The 17,987-nt window shown below is 33.1% G+C and overlaps 2 protein-coding genes across 2 annotated transcripts in view; both read right to left on the bottom strand.

Moving 5' to 3' along the window:
* LOC107476320 (protein BIC1) overlaps window positions 1-1,429 on the bottom strand; it is a 2,044-nt gene extending 615 nt beyond the window's left edge. The window contains exon 1 of the mRNA XM_021136203.2: window positions 927-1,429. Coding sequence (XP_020991862.1) covers window positions 927-1,264 — 338 coding nt within the window. The 5' untranslated portion in view covers window positions 1,265-1,429. The remainder of the gene's footprint in view (window positions 1-926) is intronic.
* A 2,693-nt stretch (window positions 1,430-4,122) lies between these two features.
* On the bottom strand, window positions 4,123-7,605 carry LOC107476202 (cell division protein FtsZ homolog 2-1, chloroplastic). Its single transcript, XM_016095967.3, has 8 exons — window positions 7,509-7,605; window positions 6,432-7,206; window positions 5,861-6,160; window positions 5,516-5,606; window positions 5,187-5,311; window positions 4,951-5,043; window positions 4,678-4,743; window positions 4,123-4,422 (listed from the first exon to the last, which is right to left on the bottom strand). The coding sequence occupies exons 2-8, from the start codon at window positions 7,086-7,088 to the stop codon at window positions 4,291-4,293; spliced, it is 1,464 nt and encodes a 487-aa protein (XP_015951453.1). The 5' UTR covers window positions 7,089-7,206; window positions 7,509-7,605; the 3' UTR covers window positions 4,123-4,290.
* Window positions 7,606-17,987: the final 10,382 nt, after the last annotated feature.

Consider the following 17,987-nt stretch of genomic DNA (forward strand, 5'->3'; position numbering starts at 1 on the left):
TATAATAGACAGAACTATATGGCAAATAATATGGCACTCGGCAGTTTTTACTACCAAAAAAATTATTCAAGTGACAAAAGAATAAAATGACTAACAGCACTTAATATCGATATATATACATACATACATGACTCATTAAAATATTAAAATGTACATTAATCTACCATATAAAAATTCACATGCACTCTTCGGACATCAAATCTCCCCAGCAACTTCTTCCATTCATGGACTTTATCTTGTCGGTATAATTTTAAAAAATTTTAAGAATACTAATATTTAGAAAATATTTAGAAAATCTTATATTCGATCATATAGTTTAAATTCAAACTCAAAAAAGTTTAGAATCAAAATTATTTTTTATNTTAATATCTTTTTCAAACAAGTGATATCCTTTTACAATATCTTTTATTCAAAAAGTATTTTATTTTCTTTTATTAGTTTTACCACATTCACTCATTTATAAATATGTGCCACGAAACTGACTCATGATCTATTGAATTGTTTAGCTGAATTGTTTAAGTTTTTTTTTAATTTTTAATAACAATTTATCTCATCATTTATAGATGAATGAAACATAGCATGCTTTATTTGTTTATTCTTAATTAGGAAACAACAACCAAAATCAAACTACTATTAAAAAATGTGAAAACTCAAGTACAGTCGATTTCACATGAAGTTTATAGCTGAGAGCTGTTAGATAAAAATTTAGTCAAGTCAGTCAAATCATCTAACGACTTTCAGTTATCAACTTCACCTGAAGTATACTGCACTTGAATTTCCACCATTAAAGAATCTCTCCAAAATAAACAAGGACCAGACATTTAGATTCATCAAAAGCTAAAATCATATAACTTATGATATACTGAACTTTGGATTCATCAACATACATTTATATTTTTATAGATAATACGAAAATTATTCAACACCTGTTTTGTATTGTTAATCCAGCACTACTTGTTCTTCTACCCTCTTGAACTAAAGCTGCTTTAGCCATCATGATTCTGCTTGGAACCAAAGGAGCTTCAAATGAAGTGCAATCGATCCAATCTTTCAAGAGCTCTTCTTGACCCCATGTTTCTGGGATCCATACCCTTCCTGCCATTGAAATTTTATGCCTCTTTAGCTTCTCTCTTACATTGTTATTATTACTATTATGATCTTCTGCCATGGCCACATCATGTTGAATCTTCATGTTGTTACAAACATGGGTCTTTGTGGTTGATGGGGTTTCTTGATCCATTGAAGGAGATTCTTGCTCTTTCATGCAAAGATATTGCAAATGATAATAACAAGGAACGGAAATTTGTTTATGAACAATATGTTGTTGTTTTAGTGTTTTTCTTGTTCAACTTCATTTTATGTAGAGAGATTTGATTTAGAAAATGGTGATGTGTGAGGGAATAGAGCCAATGAATGAATGGGTGGGAAGTTTAGTTACACGTCAACCACAACAGTTTCTTCTTTGTATGGTAAGTTTAAAAGGTACGTGTCACTCCTAATAAGTAGTATGTGGGGAAACTAAGTTTTTTTTTTAAAAAAAAGTTAGGAGTGACACTCAAATTTGTAATCTCTAAGTAGATATGGAGAAATTATGTCATTTGAGATAAGATTTTGAATTATAGTTTGTTGACAAATTGGATTATTCTTTTGATTAGCAAACGTAGAGGTTCTGAATTTTACTTTCTTGCATGCAACATCTATTAGTCAAGACAAACCCTTAAATGAAGCTCGTATTCACGATAGATTAGACTTTACTTGCCAAACTAAAAGACTGAGAACAAAAGAATACTAAGTGTAGAAGGAAATTTTATGAAAAGGTAATTACTAGCATAAAGACATCTTTATATAGAAACAATAGTTAAAATATTAATAAATATTATGTTAAGCGGTTTTAATAATTTTTAATTATTATTTTCACATATAAATATCTAAGATATGAACAAGTTCGGTTTTTAGGTTAGACAATAAATAATTAATGACTTATGTGTAAATGGTTAGGAAGTAGTTAGTGTAAGATGTTTCTTCATTAATTCTCAATTAATTGTCGTTTTAGAATTTTTTTTAAGTTGGTAAAGTATGGAGGAATTTTCAGTTGTTCAAATAATAATAATAATTAATATCTAGTTTTGATTTTTTTTTAATAATATATTGTGTGGCTGGCTTAGATACAAGTTATATAATGCAAGTATGAAAAATAGAAAATAGAGACTTGGAAAGATTTTTTTTGTGTGTTTGAAGACTTGGAAGAGAGTAAGGGATTCTTGGATCCATTTTTAGTGGATTCTGAAGTTGATGTTGATTGGTTATAATATAATGTGTATATTGATAATGATATATGATGGTATGATCCTTGCCTTAAAATTCAATCAATGAGGTTGGAGGATTTGATTTTCAGTGGTGGACTCTATTCAACTAAAATTGGAAAAGATATCAAATTATGTTCCACTCCATGTTATTTGAAATTTTATGAGAACTCTCAAATAAAAAGTCTCAATAAACACTTTATTTTTAGATATGTAAAAAAAAAATTCTTTTAATTAATATTTATTGAAATGTCTTTAAGGAAGTAACATGTTTGTTGTTACTCATTTCTTAGACGGTTAAACGTCTATTCTAAAATTTAATAATTACGTCATGACTTTTTTAATGATTTATTAAAATTTGCTATTATTGAATTTTTTTTATTATTAATGTTTCTAGTAAGGGAGAAGAAAAAACAGACTGAAAGGTGACATCTATTGACAAATTGTTAGTAATTTTTCAAAGGAAAAAAAAAATCTCTTTGTCTAGTTTCTAATAACTATCCATTATTTTATATAAACAAACTACAAATTGAATGTCACTAAATCTTAACAAAAGAAAGAAAAACATATATAAGTAAGATTTTTAAGAACAAAATAACAATAACAAAACCTTATTTCGCTAAATAAATTCGATTACATGAGTCTAACAATGTTATTAATGTCGGTAGAAAATTAGATAAATTAAAAGAAAAAAGAGAAAATAATAGTAGAATTCATTTATAACATTTAAACAAATGATAAATAAAGAGAGGGTATGGTTGAGTTAAATCAAATCAAAGATGTTATACAGTGTGGAGAATGACAAGGAGATGAAGATAGTTTTATCAATGAAAATTGGAGTGACTATAACTTCCACATGGTTATGTCTTCTTAAAGGCCCTACTAAATAAAATTGCATGATTCTTTTATAATTTTGTGACTCTTGAACACCATAAATTTTGTGATAGACTCACATAAATAGTCTTGAGCAAAAAATAATATAGAAAAAGTATAAGGAGGTCAGCACTTTTATTAAAATCTGACCAGATCAGCACTTAGCCACCAAAAGAAAAATGAATAATTCTCCATCATCAGATATAATCTCACACCATTAAACACACTATTGATGACTAATTGATGGCTACAAATTACAAACACTCCTCAAAAATATATTCAATGTTCAGATGATTTTGACCTGACATCATGTTGGAACTTCAGTTTCTTGCTAACATCAATGGCTATTATTGTATGAAAAATTATTCATTGAGTTTGGAAGACACAAAACTCTTTTGAAAAGAATGTATATGGATGCATTTAGTCTATGTTTTTATTTTCTTTTTTCATTTTTAATATTTTTATTTTTAGAATTTTGTAAAAGAAAAAGAAAAAAACGATGAAAACAATAAAAATTTTATTTTCTATTTTCCCTTCTTATTTTCGCTCTTTCTTTTCTAAAATTCTGAAAATAAAAAATACTAAAAATAAAAACAGAAAATGAAAATACAAACCAAACGACTGTTTCTTTCATGTATCTCATTAATTTCTATTCCGAGACACTTACCAAACACAATCAAAGAAATCAATTAACAACAATCATAGTATTCTTATCTATTTTTGTGTTGGTAGTTTGTTTGAAATGATATCATTAAATACAGGGTTAAAGAAAAATTAAGAATACAGTTATCTTGATACACAATAATCATGTTTTTCTACACCAAGTCAAATATATTCATGAAAAGCCAAAGAACTATATAGCAAAATCTTACCATTGCTGAAATATTATATGTACAAGAATTCAAGCTAATAAACCAAAAATCAAATATGGCAAGGCAAAGCATCATTGCTGGAAAGTAATTTGCATTCATGATGAATTTTCAAAGCTGCAAAACTAAGTAAATAATGCTACTAATGGTGTTTAAGGACTTAAGACCTAGAAAAGCATTATTTTATATCCTTACAGTGAAAATTGAAGAGAAGCAAGAGATTGAAGCAACTGAGAGAAACACAGTTAAGCCCTCGGATAGCGTGTCTGGCCTTTCTTCTTTAGGAATTCGGGGATCTCAACAAAACCTCCACTGGTGAACGAGGCAGATCGCCGATTGATACCAACTGTCGTATCTCCCTGTGCGAGTTGAGCAGCCTGTATGTAGAACAAATGCCAGAATTACAAGTTTGCATAACAGGTTCAACAAAAATTCTCGAATAGACACATGTTTAACACATTATCTTCGGTTTCTCTTATCCTTCAAACTTCTAAATAAAGAAACTTTTGAATTTTTATCTTTAAGATGATTTTAGAAAACAATGTATATATTTGAATTTTTACTCAGTTTAAGTATTAAGAGGATAAATTAGGACTCTGAATCATTACTCAAGCAGAAGAATTGAACCATACCTGTGGGGGCCTGCCCTCGCCGTCCTCTTGACGCTTGAATCCGGTCGCAATTAGTGTTATGCTTACCTATATGAAACCAATGACAAAATCCATCATGCTGATTATACTATATGTTCAAAACTTCAAATAATTGAACAAAATTAGAAAAGTGGCCGGTTGAATGACATTTAAGTCCTAATTCCAACAGCTAGAAAAGATGAAAACAAAAAAGGGTAATGTTGCATAATTCATTTCCGGGTGAGAAACTGTATATTAATGGTTTAAGAAACTTACTTGACCACTGAGTGATGGATCTATAACTGCTCCAAATATTAAATTCGCCGTAGGGTCGACAAGGTCATATATAACCTCTGCTGCAGCATTTACCTGTGAACAATCAAGGGGCATCAATTAAAGGAAATGCAAGACAATTGAATTTCGAAACACGGTAACCTGATAGAGGTGGATTGTTACAAATACATTTAGGAAAAACGAAACTGTAAGAGCGAGAAATCGTTATAGGCAGCCACCTCAAATAAGGTAAGATCACTTCCACCAGTTATGTTCCATACAATTCCAGTAGCCCTCTCTATTCCAATATCTAGCAAAGGTGATTGGATGGCATTTAATGCAGCATCCCTTGCCCTGGATTTCCCTTAAACATAGAAGAATCCACAAGAAAATTTTCAGTAATATAGAGTTAAAAAATTAGATTGTGCTTGTTATTATGAACCGAAAACAAGAGCAAAAAGGAACCTTAATCAAAGGACAGTACAATATATAGTTGACTATCATATTTATCCTTTACACACATTATAAATCATCATTTAGGGACTGCAAATGTAGTTTAGACACATACCAGTTGCAGTTCCTATCCCCATCAGTGAAGAACCTGCATTGGCCATTATTGCTCGAACATCGGCAAAATCTACATTTACCATACCAGGTATCTGCAATCAATCATCAAAATCAAAGAACAATAATGAATATACAGAAAACTACCATTATCAACTTTATGCTACCTACATATGTATTGAACAGGGATTAAAGCTACAAAAACAGATAATTTCACAGGATACTTCAGGTGATAATGTTCCCTTTGTACTCATTTACATAAACTTTGATGAGTATAAGCTAAAATAAGAACTAAAAAAGAAACAATCTATTGTCTGATAACGGTAAACCAACATTAAGGTTTTCATACCATTATAATATCAGATATGCCACGAACACCTTGTCGAAGAATGTCATCAGCTAGATTGAATGCTTCAGTTACAGGGGTGGATTCAGAAACCGCTGTTAGTAGCTTGTCATTTGGAATAACTATCAGAGTGTCAACATTGTCTCTCAAGGCTGTAACTCCTTCTTGCGCTTGAATGGCTCGCTTTCGTCCTTCAAATGAGAAAGGGGTGGTGACAATACCAACAGTCAGTATACCCATTGATTTTGCAATACTAGCAATAACTGGAGCTCCACCTGTGCCGGTTCCCCCTCCCATTCCGGCCTGGGAAAAGTAATTTTAAGGTTAGCAAATTATACCAATAAAGAACCAAATTTTGAAAAAAATATACATAATTTTAAGACATCAAATACCAAGAACTATTGGTTCCTTATACAAATGAAAGTAAATTATCAACAATCAGAATGCTAAATTGGGCATGTGAACTAAGTCTTATGTTGTAATATTGAAACCATTATTAAAAGGAAAATCGTATGCAAAACCATATTTCAATTCATAGAAGATATAAACTTGAAGAAAAAGCAGCTGAACCTACTGTTACAAAGACCATGTCAGCTCCAAAAAGTGCTTCTTCTATTGATTCTTTGCTTTCTTTTGCAGCATTCATGCCCATCTCAGGGTTACCACCGGCACCAAGACCTCGTGTAAGCTCCAGACCGATTTGCAAACGGTTTTCAGGCAAGACAGGTGACATTCTCATGGCTTGAATATCAGTATTAACAATCCAGAACTCCACACCACCCATTTTACTCTCTATCATCCTATTCACTGCATTTGATCCACCACCTCCAACACCAATAACCTTGATCTTTGCTTCACTGTAATTACTAGGATTAGGAGTAACTCCTAAAGTCTCGGATACATCTCTACCCGAACCATCGTCCCTTCTCGGGTTGCTCCCTAAATTGCTCCCTTCTCCTCTTAACATTGACACCTCCGGATGTAAATTTAGAAAAGGGTCTTGACTATGATATGGACTAACCCTATGGGAATTTGCTGAACACTTAACTTGAACTAGACCCAAGTTTCGAATGCCACCCGAAAATTCATACTTCTTGTTATACATTTTCATGAAACAGACCCTACCAAGGTAATTCTCTGTCAATGTTCTCCCCCCAACAACATTAAGCACCATTGCTGAATTCCTGGTCTTACAAGGTGCAAAACTTGTTGACATACAAGTAGCCACCATTTTTATGCTATCCAAGCTTCAAATTGCCACAATTAAAGTCAAATTTATGGTGGAAATTTAAAGTCCTAACCTAAAAGATTCAAACTTTCAGCTGGCCCAGAAATTTTTCTTCAAATACCTGTTCATTAAAAAAAAAATGTGCCCCGAAAATGTTACATAGTCATAATGCTAAAAAAAGGAATATATGTGTAATCAAGGGGAATACACAAAATGGAGATAATAAAGCTAAGAACAAGGAATGCTAAGACCTACAATGTGAAAACATAGTATATTGATGTGAACAGAAAACCATACGTAATCAATTATGATGGAACAGAGAATAGAAATCAACACAGCAAAGAATAAAGGAGAAGACATAGAATGGTGATTGGTGAAAGCAACGAAAAATAAATTGGAAAAAAAAGTTAGAGAGAGAGAGACCTGAGAAAATGAAAGAGGTGGAAGCAGTGAATACCAAAAATGGAAGGAAAAAGAAGGAGGCGTTTTCAGTGTTAGTAGCTACATCAGCAAAATTATGCTGCGCTTTTTTAACAGAATTTTTTTCTTTTCTTTTTTTTAATAAAGAACTTTCTACACACTTGAAAATTAATTACTATGCATGTAATGTATTATTTTAATATACATTTCGTATTGTAATATTTATTTTATATGAATAGTTAATTTGTAGATAATTTTTTCTATAGGATATTTTTAATCAAAATGAAATTACCATGTTATAAGTTAAAAATTTTAAATTCCTTGATTGTATTATTCAATGATTGAAGATGGAATCATGGTTCTGAAAACCGAATCGGACCGACCGGTTCAATCAGAATAACCGAGAACTAATTACCTAGTTGGTCCAGATAACATCAAAAACCGTCTGACAAAAAATTGGTGAAAAAATCGATCGAACCGACGGTTAACTGATAAATCGATAAACTGGGAGAATCGTCCGGTTTTTAAACGGTTTTTGGTTTGAAAACTAAGAAGCTAAACGACGTCGTTTTGGCTTAAAAAAAGAAAAGAAAAGAGAAAACGCGTAAAAAACCAACGAATCGTCAAAGCCCTAATCAGTTTCCCTTCCCCTCTCCAGATTCCAGAAATCACCACCATTCACCCAAGCTCCAGAAATCACCATCGCCACCCACAGCCATCAGTGAAGCCCACCGCCATCGCCATCGCCACCGCATGATAAACCCCATTTGTAAGGTTTATCTTGTGCTTGATTTAGGAGATTTTATAACCTTTTACCCACATTTATTTAATGAAATAGCATGGTTTTGTATATTCTCCTTTAATTGTGCTTAAGAGTGAAAACATGCTTTTTAGGTCTTAAAATAAATAAATTTAATTCACCTTGATTCCATTAGATGCCTTGATATGTTTGTTAAGTGATTTAAGGTTTAGGAGGCAAAGATTGAATCAAAGGAATGAAGAAAGAAAGCATGAAAAGTTGGAGAACTCGTGAAGAAATGAAAGAACCGGAAAGCTGTCAAGCCGACCTCTTCGCACTTAAACAACCATAACTTGAGCTACAGAGGTCCAAATGATGCGGTTTCAGTTGGGTTGGAAAGCTAACATCCGGGACTTCGAAACGATATAAGATTTGCTATGGTTGAACTGCGCATGGTGACGCGTACGTGCATAGTACACGCACGCGCCATTGCTGCCACCTGGTTCACTTAAAGCAAAACGTGACCAGCGAATTCTAAAGCCTTGTGGGCCCAATCCAACTCATTTCTGATGCTATTTAACCCAAGGAGTGAAGAGGGAAATAGAAGTTAGTTACCATTAGTCATAGTTTAGTAGTTAGAAGTAGTTTCTAGAGAGAGAAGCTCTCACTTCTCTCTAGGATTAGGATTAGGATTAGGTTTAGTTCTTAGATCTAGATTTTAATCCATCTTCTTCTACTTCTATCTTCTCAATTCCTTTTTGTTACATTCATTCTTCTTCCATTCTTTTGTTGTAATTTCTTTTATGTTGTTCTTGTGTTTTGTTGTAGATCTACTTTTGTTTCTTCTACTCTCTTTCAATTCAATCAAGGTAATTCATAATAAATGTGTTTCTTTTGATTGTTGTTGTTAATTCATTTCAATAATTGTTGTTAGATTTCATTCTTGTTGTCAATTTACTATGCTTTTCTTTTGTGCCTTCCAAGTGTTTGAGAAAATGCTTGGTTGGATTCTAGAGTAGAGTTTTATGTTCTTGGCTTGGAAAGGTAACTTAGGAACTCTTGAGTTACTAATGTCCAAGTAATTGATGATTGTAATCCATTGACTCTAGTTCTCACTAATTGAATTAGTGGAGAGTTAGGACTTATGGACTAGGATTGATATAGCTCATTTGACTTTCCTTTACTACTAGTTAGAGGATGATTTAATGAGATTAATCATTGCCAATTCTCATATTGTGGTTAGTGATTAGGATAGAGATCATTGACCACCAACCCTTGCCAAGACCTTTTTAGGCCTTAGTTTACTTTCTTGCCATTTATCTTTCATGTTTCTTATTAAAACCCCAAAAATAACTCACAACCAATAACAAAATACTTCATTACAATTCCTAGGAAGAAAGATCCGAGGTTTGAATACTTCGGTTATTAATTTTAGGGGTTTGTTACTTGTGACAAACAATCTTTTGTATGAAAGGATTATTGTTGGTTTGGAAACTATACTTGCAACGAGAATTCATTTGTGAAATCCTAAACCATCAAAAATCCAATCATCACCGCATCCCGCAGCCAGCCATCCACAGCAGCAATGACGTTGACCACCACAACCACCACCGCGTCCTGCTTCTCACCGAGCCCGCCTCCTCTGTCATCGTTGCCGAGCATTGGGGCGTCACCGTTACTCTTTTGTCGCCGTTACTCACCGCCAATAATACTCTGTTCTTGATTTATTTGCTGCCTTCTGTTTATGATTTATGAGCTCGCCTCCTTCTGTGAATTTGGTTGCTGCTTCTGATTTTTTATTTTGATTACTTCATGATTTTTAAGCTCGCCTCATCAGTGAATTTGTTTTTGATTGATGTAGTTCTGTTTATTGGTTAATTTTTTTGCTAATTGGTGTTTGTGTGTTAGGGTAGATCAATATGAATAACATGAAGGTTCCAAATGTTCCTGGTGGAGGGCTTTCTGCTCTGCTCAAAGTTAGCATCTTTGGTGGTCTTGCTGTGTATGGAGCTGCAAACAGCTTGTACAATATTGAGGGAGGGCACCGAGCTATCGTCTTCAATCGCATTGTTGGTGTCAAAGATAAGGTTTGTTTCACCTACAATCACTGTTCAATTGAAATGTTTGTGATGTGTTTTGCAACTTGCAGCACTTGTTTCATTCTAAAAGGGTATTCTGAGGAAGTATTTTGTTATGAATTTCTGGTTTGATATAAAGTTTTTGTTTTGGGAACATTGGGAATGAACTTGAAGCTGTTTTGCTTGTCTTTCATGTTTTATGTATTATCATCTCTAGAGTCATATAGATTCAAGGAAAGATTACAACCTGGGTTTAATCTAGCAACATAGTATTTTACTATTTGTCGATAATTCATTGTGGAGCTGGGATAACAGGTCGATTCAGTTCATGATAAGTAGAAGTATTTGGCTCGACTAGTCCTTAAATGCTTGATTCTGAGTGAGTGAATTTCAAAGTCCTGCATATGGTAAACTGGTTGTTATGTATCAACAAATTATGCTTGTCTGTACTAATATACCTTTGTTTTGAATAGTATCATTCAATCTATTTATACTTTACAGCCACAATTTAAGTGTTGCTAGATGATATGTACACAAGTCATGCCAATTTAAATTCTTTTAGGTTTCTTAGTATCACTATATTTCTCTTCCTTAATGATCTATGAAGTTGTTTAGTTATAGACTTTGATGTTTGAAGTTGTTTGTGAACCTCTAATATTAAGTTATGGATAATTTATTATGTGAAATTTTAAATTTTATTAAGTTCCGGTTGAACTCCGATCGAACCAGTGAACTATTGAACCAGTAACCTCACCGGTTTATTGACCGGTCCAGTTCTCGCAACCTTGGATGGAATAGAAAATAAAGTAAGTTATAAGATTCAAACAAATTTGTTAGAAGTAAAAAGTGTTTTTAGTTTTACATGAAAAAACAAACTTTTGAAATTTAAATATAAATTTAATATATTACTATTAGACTAATTATATTATATGAAATAAAATATTATAAATGCTTTTGGTTATTTTTTCTTTTCAATTTATGTTGTAAAATACTTTTTTATGCTAACAAAACTTTCTGTAAATTATCTTTCAGAAAACCAATAAACAATATAACCTAAAAAAAATAATGCATTAAAAAATGAATATATATATATTGTTTCGAGAGTTACTTGAAACGTTGATATGGCCTGAATGTGAGGTTCAGGTCCCTTTGCGTGGCAGCGTCTGACTTGTTGGTGTTGAGTTGCCGCCGTCTGAGTTCCTTGTGAGGAGGTGGAGGTGGTACCTGCAAGAGATTCTGATGCTTAAGTCAGCAAGAGCTTGGGTGTTAGTGTATTTATAGTAGAGTAGATAACCACCTTTTTTAATAGTTCCACCTTTGTTGGTGGATAACCGTTCCCTTTATCTTGGAAGTTTGTTAGGATCTATCTTTTAGGGAAGATAGAGATAGTTGGAGAGATTCACGGAGGCAGTTACTTACTTAGATAAGTATCAGCTGTCGCTTTTCTTCGTGTCCGACCTCTTTGAAGAGGTTGGATATGCGGTAGAGGCCACCCTCTTAGGTAGGCCTTTTATTCTTATTGAGCCCGACTTTTGTATTTTGGGTCAGGATATGAACAGTGCCCCTACTCAAAGTTGAGCTTTACAAAGTCGGATTCGAGCAATTAGATGACCAAGTCGAAATGTTGAGTTGTGAAGAAGTTGTTTAGTAGTTTTGAGGTCTAAAGTTAAGGAGGTCGGTCGACTTAACATGATTTGAATGATGTAACATTTTCGTAACGTTATTCCATAATTATTTGTGCATTTTTTCCGTGCGCTACCATTTTGTTGTAGTGTAGATGTTACTTTGTCATATTGTAATATGATATTACAAGTCGTTTTTATGTTCTGTTCGACTTGCTCTCTTTATATGACTTGTTTTTGACCAAGTCTTTTTTCTAAATCTGCTTTGTACAACTCGTTCTTTCCGAGTTATTTAAGGCTTGTAGGCTCTGTATGACTGGTTTTAGTACATCTTACTTAATCAGAGAATATTTCTTGTCATAATTCCGTACAACTCATTTAGTTCGAGTTGTTTTGAGGATGCATGACTTGTTTTAATAGAAATTACCTTTCTGAAACTTATAGTTCTGATTTCTTACGACTTGTTTTGATATAAATCGTTTATTTCAAAACTTATAATTATTTTTTAGTATAACCTCGTCTAGCTCGTTCGATACGAGTAGTTTTAAGGTTTTAGGATTTGTTTCATTTCAAATCGTTCAATTAAAACGTGCCTATTTCATAATCTGATTTCATGTAACTCGTTTAGTTCGAGTTGTTTTTAGGACTTGACAACTTGTTTTACAACTTGTTTACTTTGAGTCTTTTTAAAGTATCAGATCATCTTTATAGCCATCGGACTTCGTTGTTTTATTCATTGTGCCCCTCCTCGAGGTCGAGTTTTATGAAGTCGGACTCAAGCAATCAAGCGGATCAGATTATCGAATGAAGCCTTTTAATGAGTTGTTCAACTCATTTTATACTGAGTTTTTTATAGATGACTTGTTTTTTATACAAGTCACTTTTTTGAAGCACAAATCGTTATATATCAAGTTGTTTTTCATGATTTGTTTTGATACAAATTTCTTAGATCATATGGTCATTTTTTACTCAATTTTGTTCAACTCATGAGCTTGAGTTGCTTTAAATCATCAAGTCGTATTATAATCATTGGACACCAATTTGAACCTCGTTGCTTTATCCGAGCGACCATTGAAAAGGTCGGCTCGTGATTTTTGCGCTTGGCACCTTAGGTGAAGGGATTGTATACTTATTCCCTCCCCTTTCTAATTTTTACAAGGTTATCATCCTTGTGTATGATACAACTCGTTTCACCGGAGTTGTATTAATTAGAGGATTGTTTCAATTTTGTTCAAAACATTTACAATCCTTTCTTTCCTTTCCAACTCAATTGATGATGAGCTTCGTGCTCTTGAACATAATCAAACGTGGACAATTACTAGTCTACCTCCTGGGAAGAATGTCGTGGGTTCAAAATGGATTTTCAAAGTGAAATTCAATGCGGATGGCACTGTAGAAAGACACAAGGCCAGGTTAGTGGCTAAGGGCTTCACTCAACAAGCAGATTTTGACTACTTTGACACCTTTAGTCTAGTAGTTCAAATGACCACCCTACGAGTTCTTCTTTCCATTACTGTCCTAAAGCGCTGGATCATCCAGCAATTGGATGTAAAGACGGCTTTCCTGCATGGTGATGGAATACTAAGCTTGTTTCTGTCCTATCTGAATCTGGATACACACAATCCAAATCCGATTACACTCTCTTCACTAAGCGCACAAAGTCAGGGTTCATAGCCATTTTAGTGTATGTGGATGAACTTGTCTTGGCATGAGATGATGGTTCCGAGATTGACCGAATTAAATCCACCTTGGATGCTCGATTCAGCATCAAAGATCTTGGGAAGTTGAAATACTTTCTCGGAATGGAGGTAGCTTACAACACTAGAGAGCTTGCCTTGTATCAAAAGAAGTACACCACTGATCTCTTGGAGGAATTCTGTTTATTGGAGGCGAAACCAGCAGCTACGCCTATAGATTACTCGATTCATCTCTCGAAAACTTCTGGGGACATGATGTTTCAGCCTATAGGAGGCTCATTAGTAAGATTCAATACCTTACCAACACCATACCGGACATTGCCTTTGCGGTCGGTAAACTGAGCCAATATCTGGACTCTCCAACTGTTGAACACCACAAAGCAGCTCTGCGAATACTCTGTTACTTGAAGAATGCTCCAGCCACTGGATTGTTCTTCCCCCTCACCACCGATTTCAAGCTCACAGGGTTCGCTGATGCTGATTGGGTGACATGTCCCGACACTAGGCGGTCTGTCTCGGGATATTGTTTCTTTCTTGGCACAACTTTAGTATCTTGGAAGAGCACAAAGCAACAAACAATATCTCGGTCGTCCTCTGAAGCTGAGTACCGTGCTTTGGCGAACGCCACCTGTGAAGGGTTGTGGCTCCTTCGACTACTAGAGGCGCTTGGAGTCTCTCACAAAGATCCTTTTATTCTTTACAGCGACAGTCAATCTGCACTACACATGGCTGCCAATCCTGTCTTACATGAGCGCACAAAGCATATCGAAGCGGACTGCCATCTCGTCTGAGATAAAGCTCATGAGGGTGTTCTCAAACTATTGCCAGTAACCTCGCCAACCAAACAGCCGATCTCCTCACTAAGACTCTGGCACCAGGACCTTTTAGTTCATGTTTCTCCAAACTAGGATTGTTAAATATTCACACTCCTAGTTTGAGGAGGGATATTAGCCAATATAATGTTACTTAACATAGTGATTAGCCTAAATATTTATACCAGAGTTAGTTAGAACTGTTAACTGACCATAGTTACCAATTAACTAGAGTTAGCCTTTAGTTAGCACTTGTTTATAACTTCAGTTAGGAGGTAGTTAACATTTTTGTGATTCTCCTTATTTTTTTAGTAAGAAATCTCTGACTTTCACATGCTCTTTCTCTCTGCTCCTCTTCTCTCGCACTCATCATCAACCTACAATCTCTTCACGGCTCTGGATTTTATCATGGTGCGGTGAGCGTGGAGGTTGTAATCGCGACGAGATCTTAGTTGAGTTAAGAGAAAGAAGGAGATTGTTACCGAAGGTTCCCGATTCGGCCCATCTATGGCGAATGAGGAACATTTGGAGAATCCAGACTCAGATATGGAGGATGAATTCTCTCCAAACGACATTCGCAACTTCACCAGACTCCTGGATCGACTCACCAACTTCCAGAACTCTCAGCGCAGAATGAATCGCTCTGCATCTCCGAACGGTGCAAACTCTCGCAATCCCTCTTCGAACGACGCGAACTCTCGCAATTCAACCAATTCAACCTTGGACCTGCACAGCCCCTATTATCTTCATTCAAGTGAGAATCCTGAAATCTCGATAGTGAATGTGACTTTAACTGCTTCGAATTATCACTTTTGGTCAAAAAATATGAAACTTGCGTTAAAATCAAAAAACAAATTACAGTTCATTGATGGAACCTAACTAAGATAAATATTACAAGCACAAATTAAATTTGTCTATGAATCTATTCCATGACATACATACAGGAAATAAGTTTTGATGTTATTCTAATTCAATTTAATTTATTATAAAATTAGAATAACATCAAGACTTCAAATGATGTATTTTTAGTGTAAAATGGTGGACAAATGGATAATATTCACAAAATGATATATGCACATATTTTGAAAATTTTTTAAGTATTTTGAGAATTAATTTTTTAATATTTATATTAATAAATACCTAAATTTTGTATTATTTTAAAATATTAGAGTCTGATGGTTAAGAATTGCATGACTTGAATTTTTCAAGAGGTTTTCTAAAAATGTTAGCAGTGAAAGTTAAGGGAAAATGATATCTTAATTATCCATAGAATTTTTTTGTAAGCATATTGTAAAATAATATCAATACTCCATTAGCTTATAGGCTTATAGCTCCATATCTTTTTTAAATTTCGATTTTAAAAGCCACCGCTATACATTGCTGACAAATCAAAACGTCACAAATGCGTAGATTAAAATTAATGATTTCTAATTTGCCAACTCAAACGCATGCCACCCTTCAGAGACAAGCAAAGCAATTAGAACAACATTATCCAATTCATTTCATGAATACATAGTATGAATTATGAAATAAAGAAAAAAAAAACACACACACACATCAAAAGGAAGGTGAAAATTTAGGTGAAGTTGACTTCACGTAAAATTGATATTTGAAAGTTGTCAGATGAAAATTTAATCAAATCAATTAAATTATTTAACGACTCTCAGGTATTAACTTCATATGAAGTCGATTGCTCCTGAGTTTTCACCTCAAAAGAAATGAATAATATATATAATGAACCAACATTAAGAAACCTTAGTGCTATAATGGTGCACGCATGGTCTTATTTTCTAATAACATAACAAATTACTAAGTAGTAATTAGACACAGATTCTTAAATTAATCACTATTATTAATTAATTAGTTAATAGTTTTTTGTCAGAATCGCTTTCTACAAGGCGTGTAATAGCTTATGATTTGGTTGCCATTAATAAATTTACACAAATTTGTTCTTCTTTTTTTTTGTTGGTACTACTATATTATATTATATATCATTTATTATTTGAACATAGTACATAAATTATATATACTCTATGCATGCCTCAACTTAATTATTATATTGTAAAATGGTAAGGAATGTAGGACCAGATCGAATTTGCTAATAAAATATTTAATTAGAAGATTAAATTTCAAATTTGCTATGTGCTTGGAACATGTGATAAAAGTTGTCCATCATATTATCATATATTATATACAGTGTTAAAGCGTATGTGTTCCATTTTAAATTAATGTTGTTATGCCATTACATTAATAATTTAAATGTATGATGTGAATATTAGGATTTTTATTTTTAAATTATTTAAATACTAGATCATTTACTGAAATATATAATAGGTAAAATATTTACGTTTTTATATTGTTATTACATATTTCGGATACAAAAGATAGAAGACAGATAAATATAAAAATAATCGAATACTGTATAATCAAAATATATAACACTTTAAGAAATAAAATATCTTGGGTGTACTTAAAATATGTTATATTTGTATATGTAACATATTTCAGGTAAATCTGAGATATTTTTTAAGATGTTACACATCTTAAGTTCATAATACTTAATTTTTATGTTTATTTATCTTCTACCTTTTGTATTTGAGATGTGTAATAGCAGTGTAAAAACATAAAATATTTTATACGCATGTTTCGGTAAATAAAATATTTAAATAATTTAAAATAAAAAATCGGTGAATATTATAAAATATTTAAATAATTATTATATTTGCAGACCTTGTCAAACAAAAATTTTAGGGTAAATAGACAAATAGATTTTTGACCTTTTAAGATGTAGATATTTTTGTCCTTTAAAATTGGAAAATACATTTCGATCTTTCACCATGTAAATTCCGTGACAATTAAATCTTTTCGTAAAATTTGTGCTCAAAACGATAACGGAGATTGTTGAGGTGGAGGGGTGGAGAGTGATGTGTCCGTAACGATTGCTGAAGTAGATGAAGAACAAATTGTTGGAGAACAAATTGATCCTTAATGGCCAAAACTGTCATGAAAGAAGAGGAAGAAGAAGAAGAGGTCTGGGATGATGGGCATAAAAGTGGGAGATGCATACAGCGTCATTTTGGCCCGTTACGGACATATCACTCTCCACCCTCTCCATCTCAGCAATTTCGGTTACCGTTTTGAGCACCAATTCCACATAAGGATTTAATTGTCACAGAATTTATATGGTGAGGGATCGAAATATATTTTCTAATTTTGAAGGACGAAAATGTCCGCGTCTTAAAAGGTTAGGGACCTATTTATCATTTACCCTAAAATTTATTAATCTTTCATATATATATAAGTTGACCATTAGTAGGACCAGAATTTGCTAGAAGCTAAGAATAATGATTTATTGGAACAACTATTATTATTAGTAGCCGAATATGTGCCTAAGAACATGTAACAAAAGTTCTCTCTTATACAATGTAATCATTTCCTAGAGCCTAGTGTATTCATTTTAAACACAATGATATATATGAGCTTCTTAAATCATATAATAAAGTTATATATATACGTGTTACATTTCTATATATA

Source organism: Arachis duranensis, chromosome 2 (assembly GCF_000817695.3).
Source record: "Arachis duranensis cultivar V14167 chromosome 2, aradu.V14167.gnm2.J7QH, whole genome shotgun sequence".
In the NCBI taxonomy this organism is placed as follows: domain Eukaryota; kingdom Viridiplantae; phylum Streptophyta; class Magnoliopsida; order Fabales; family Fabaceae; genus Arachis; species Arachis duranensis.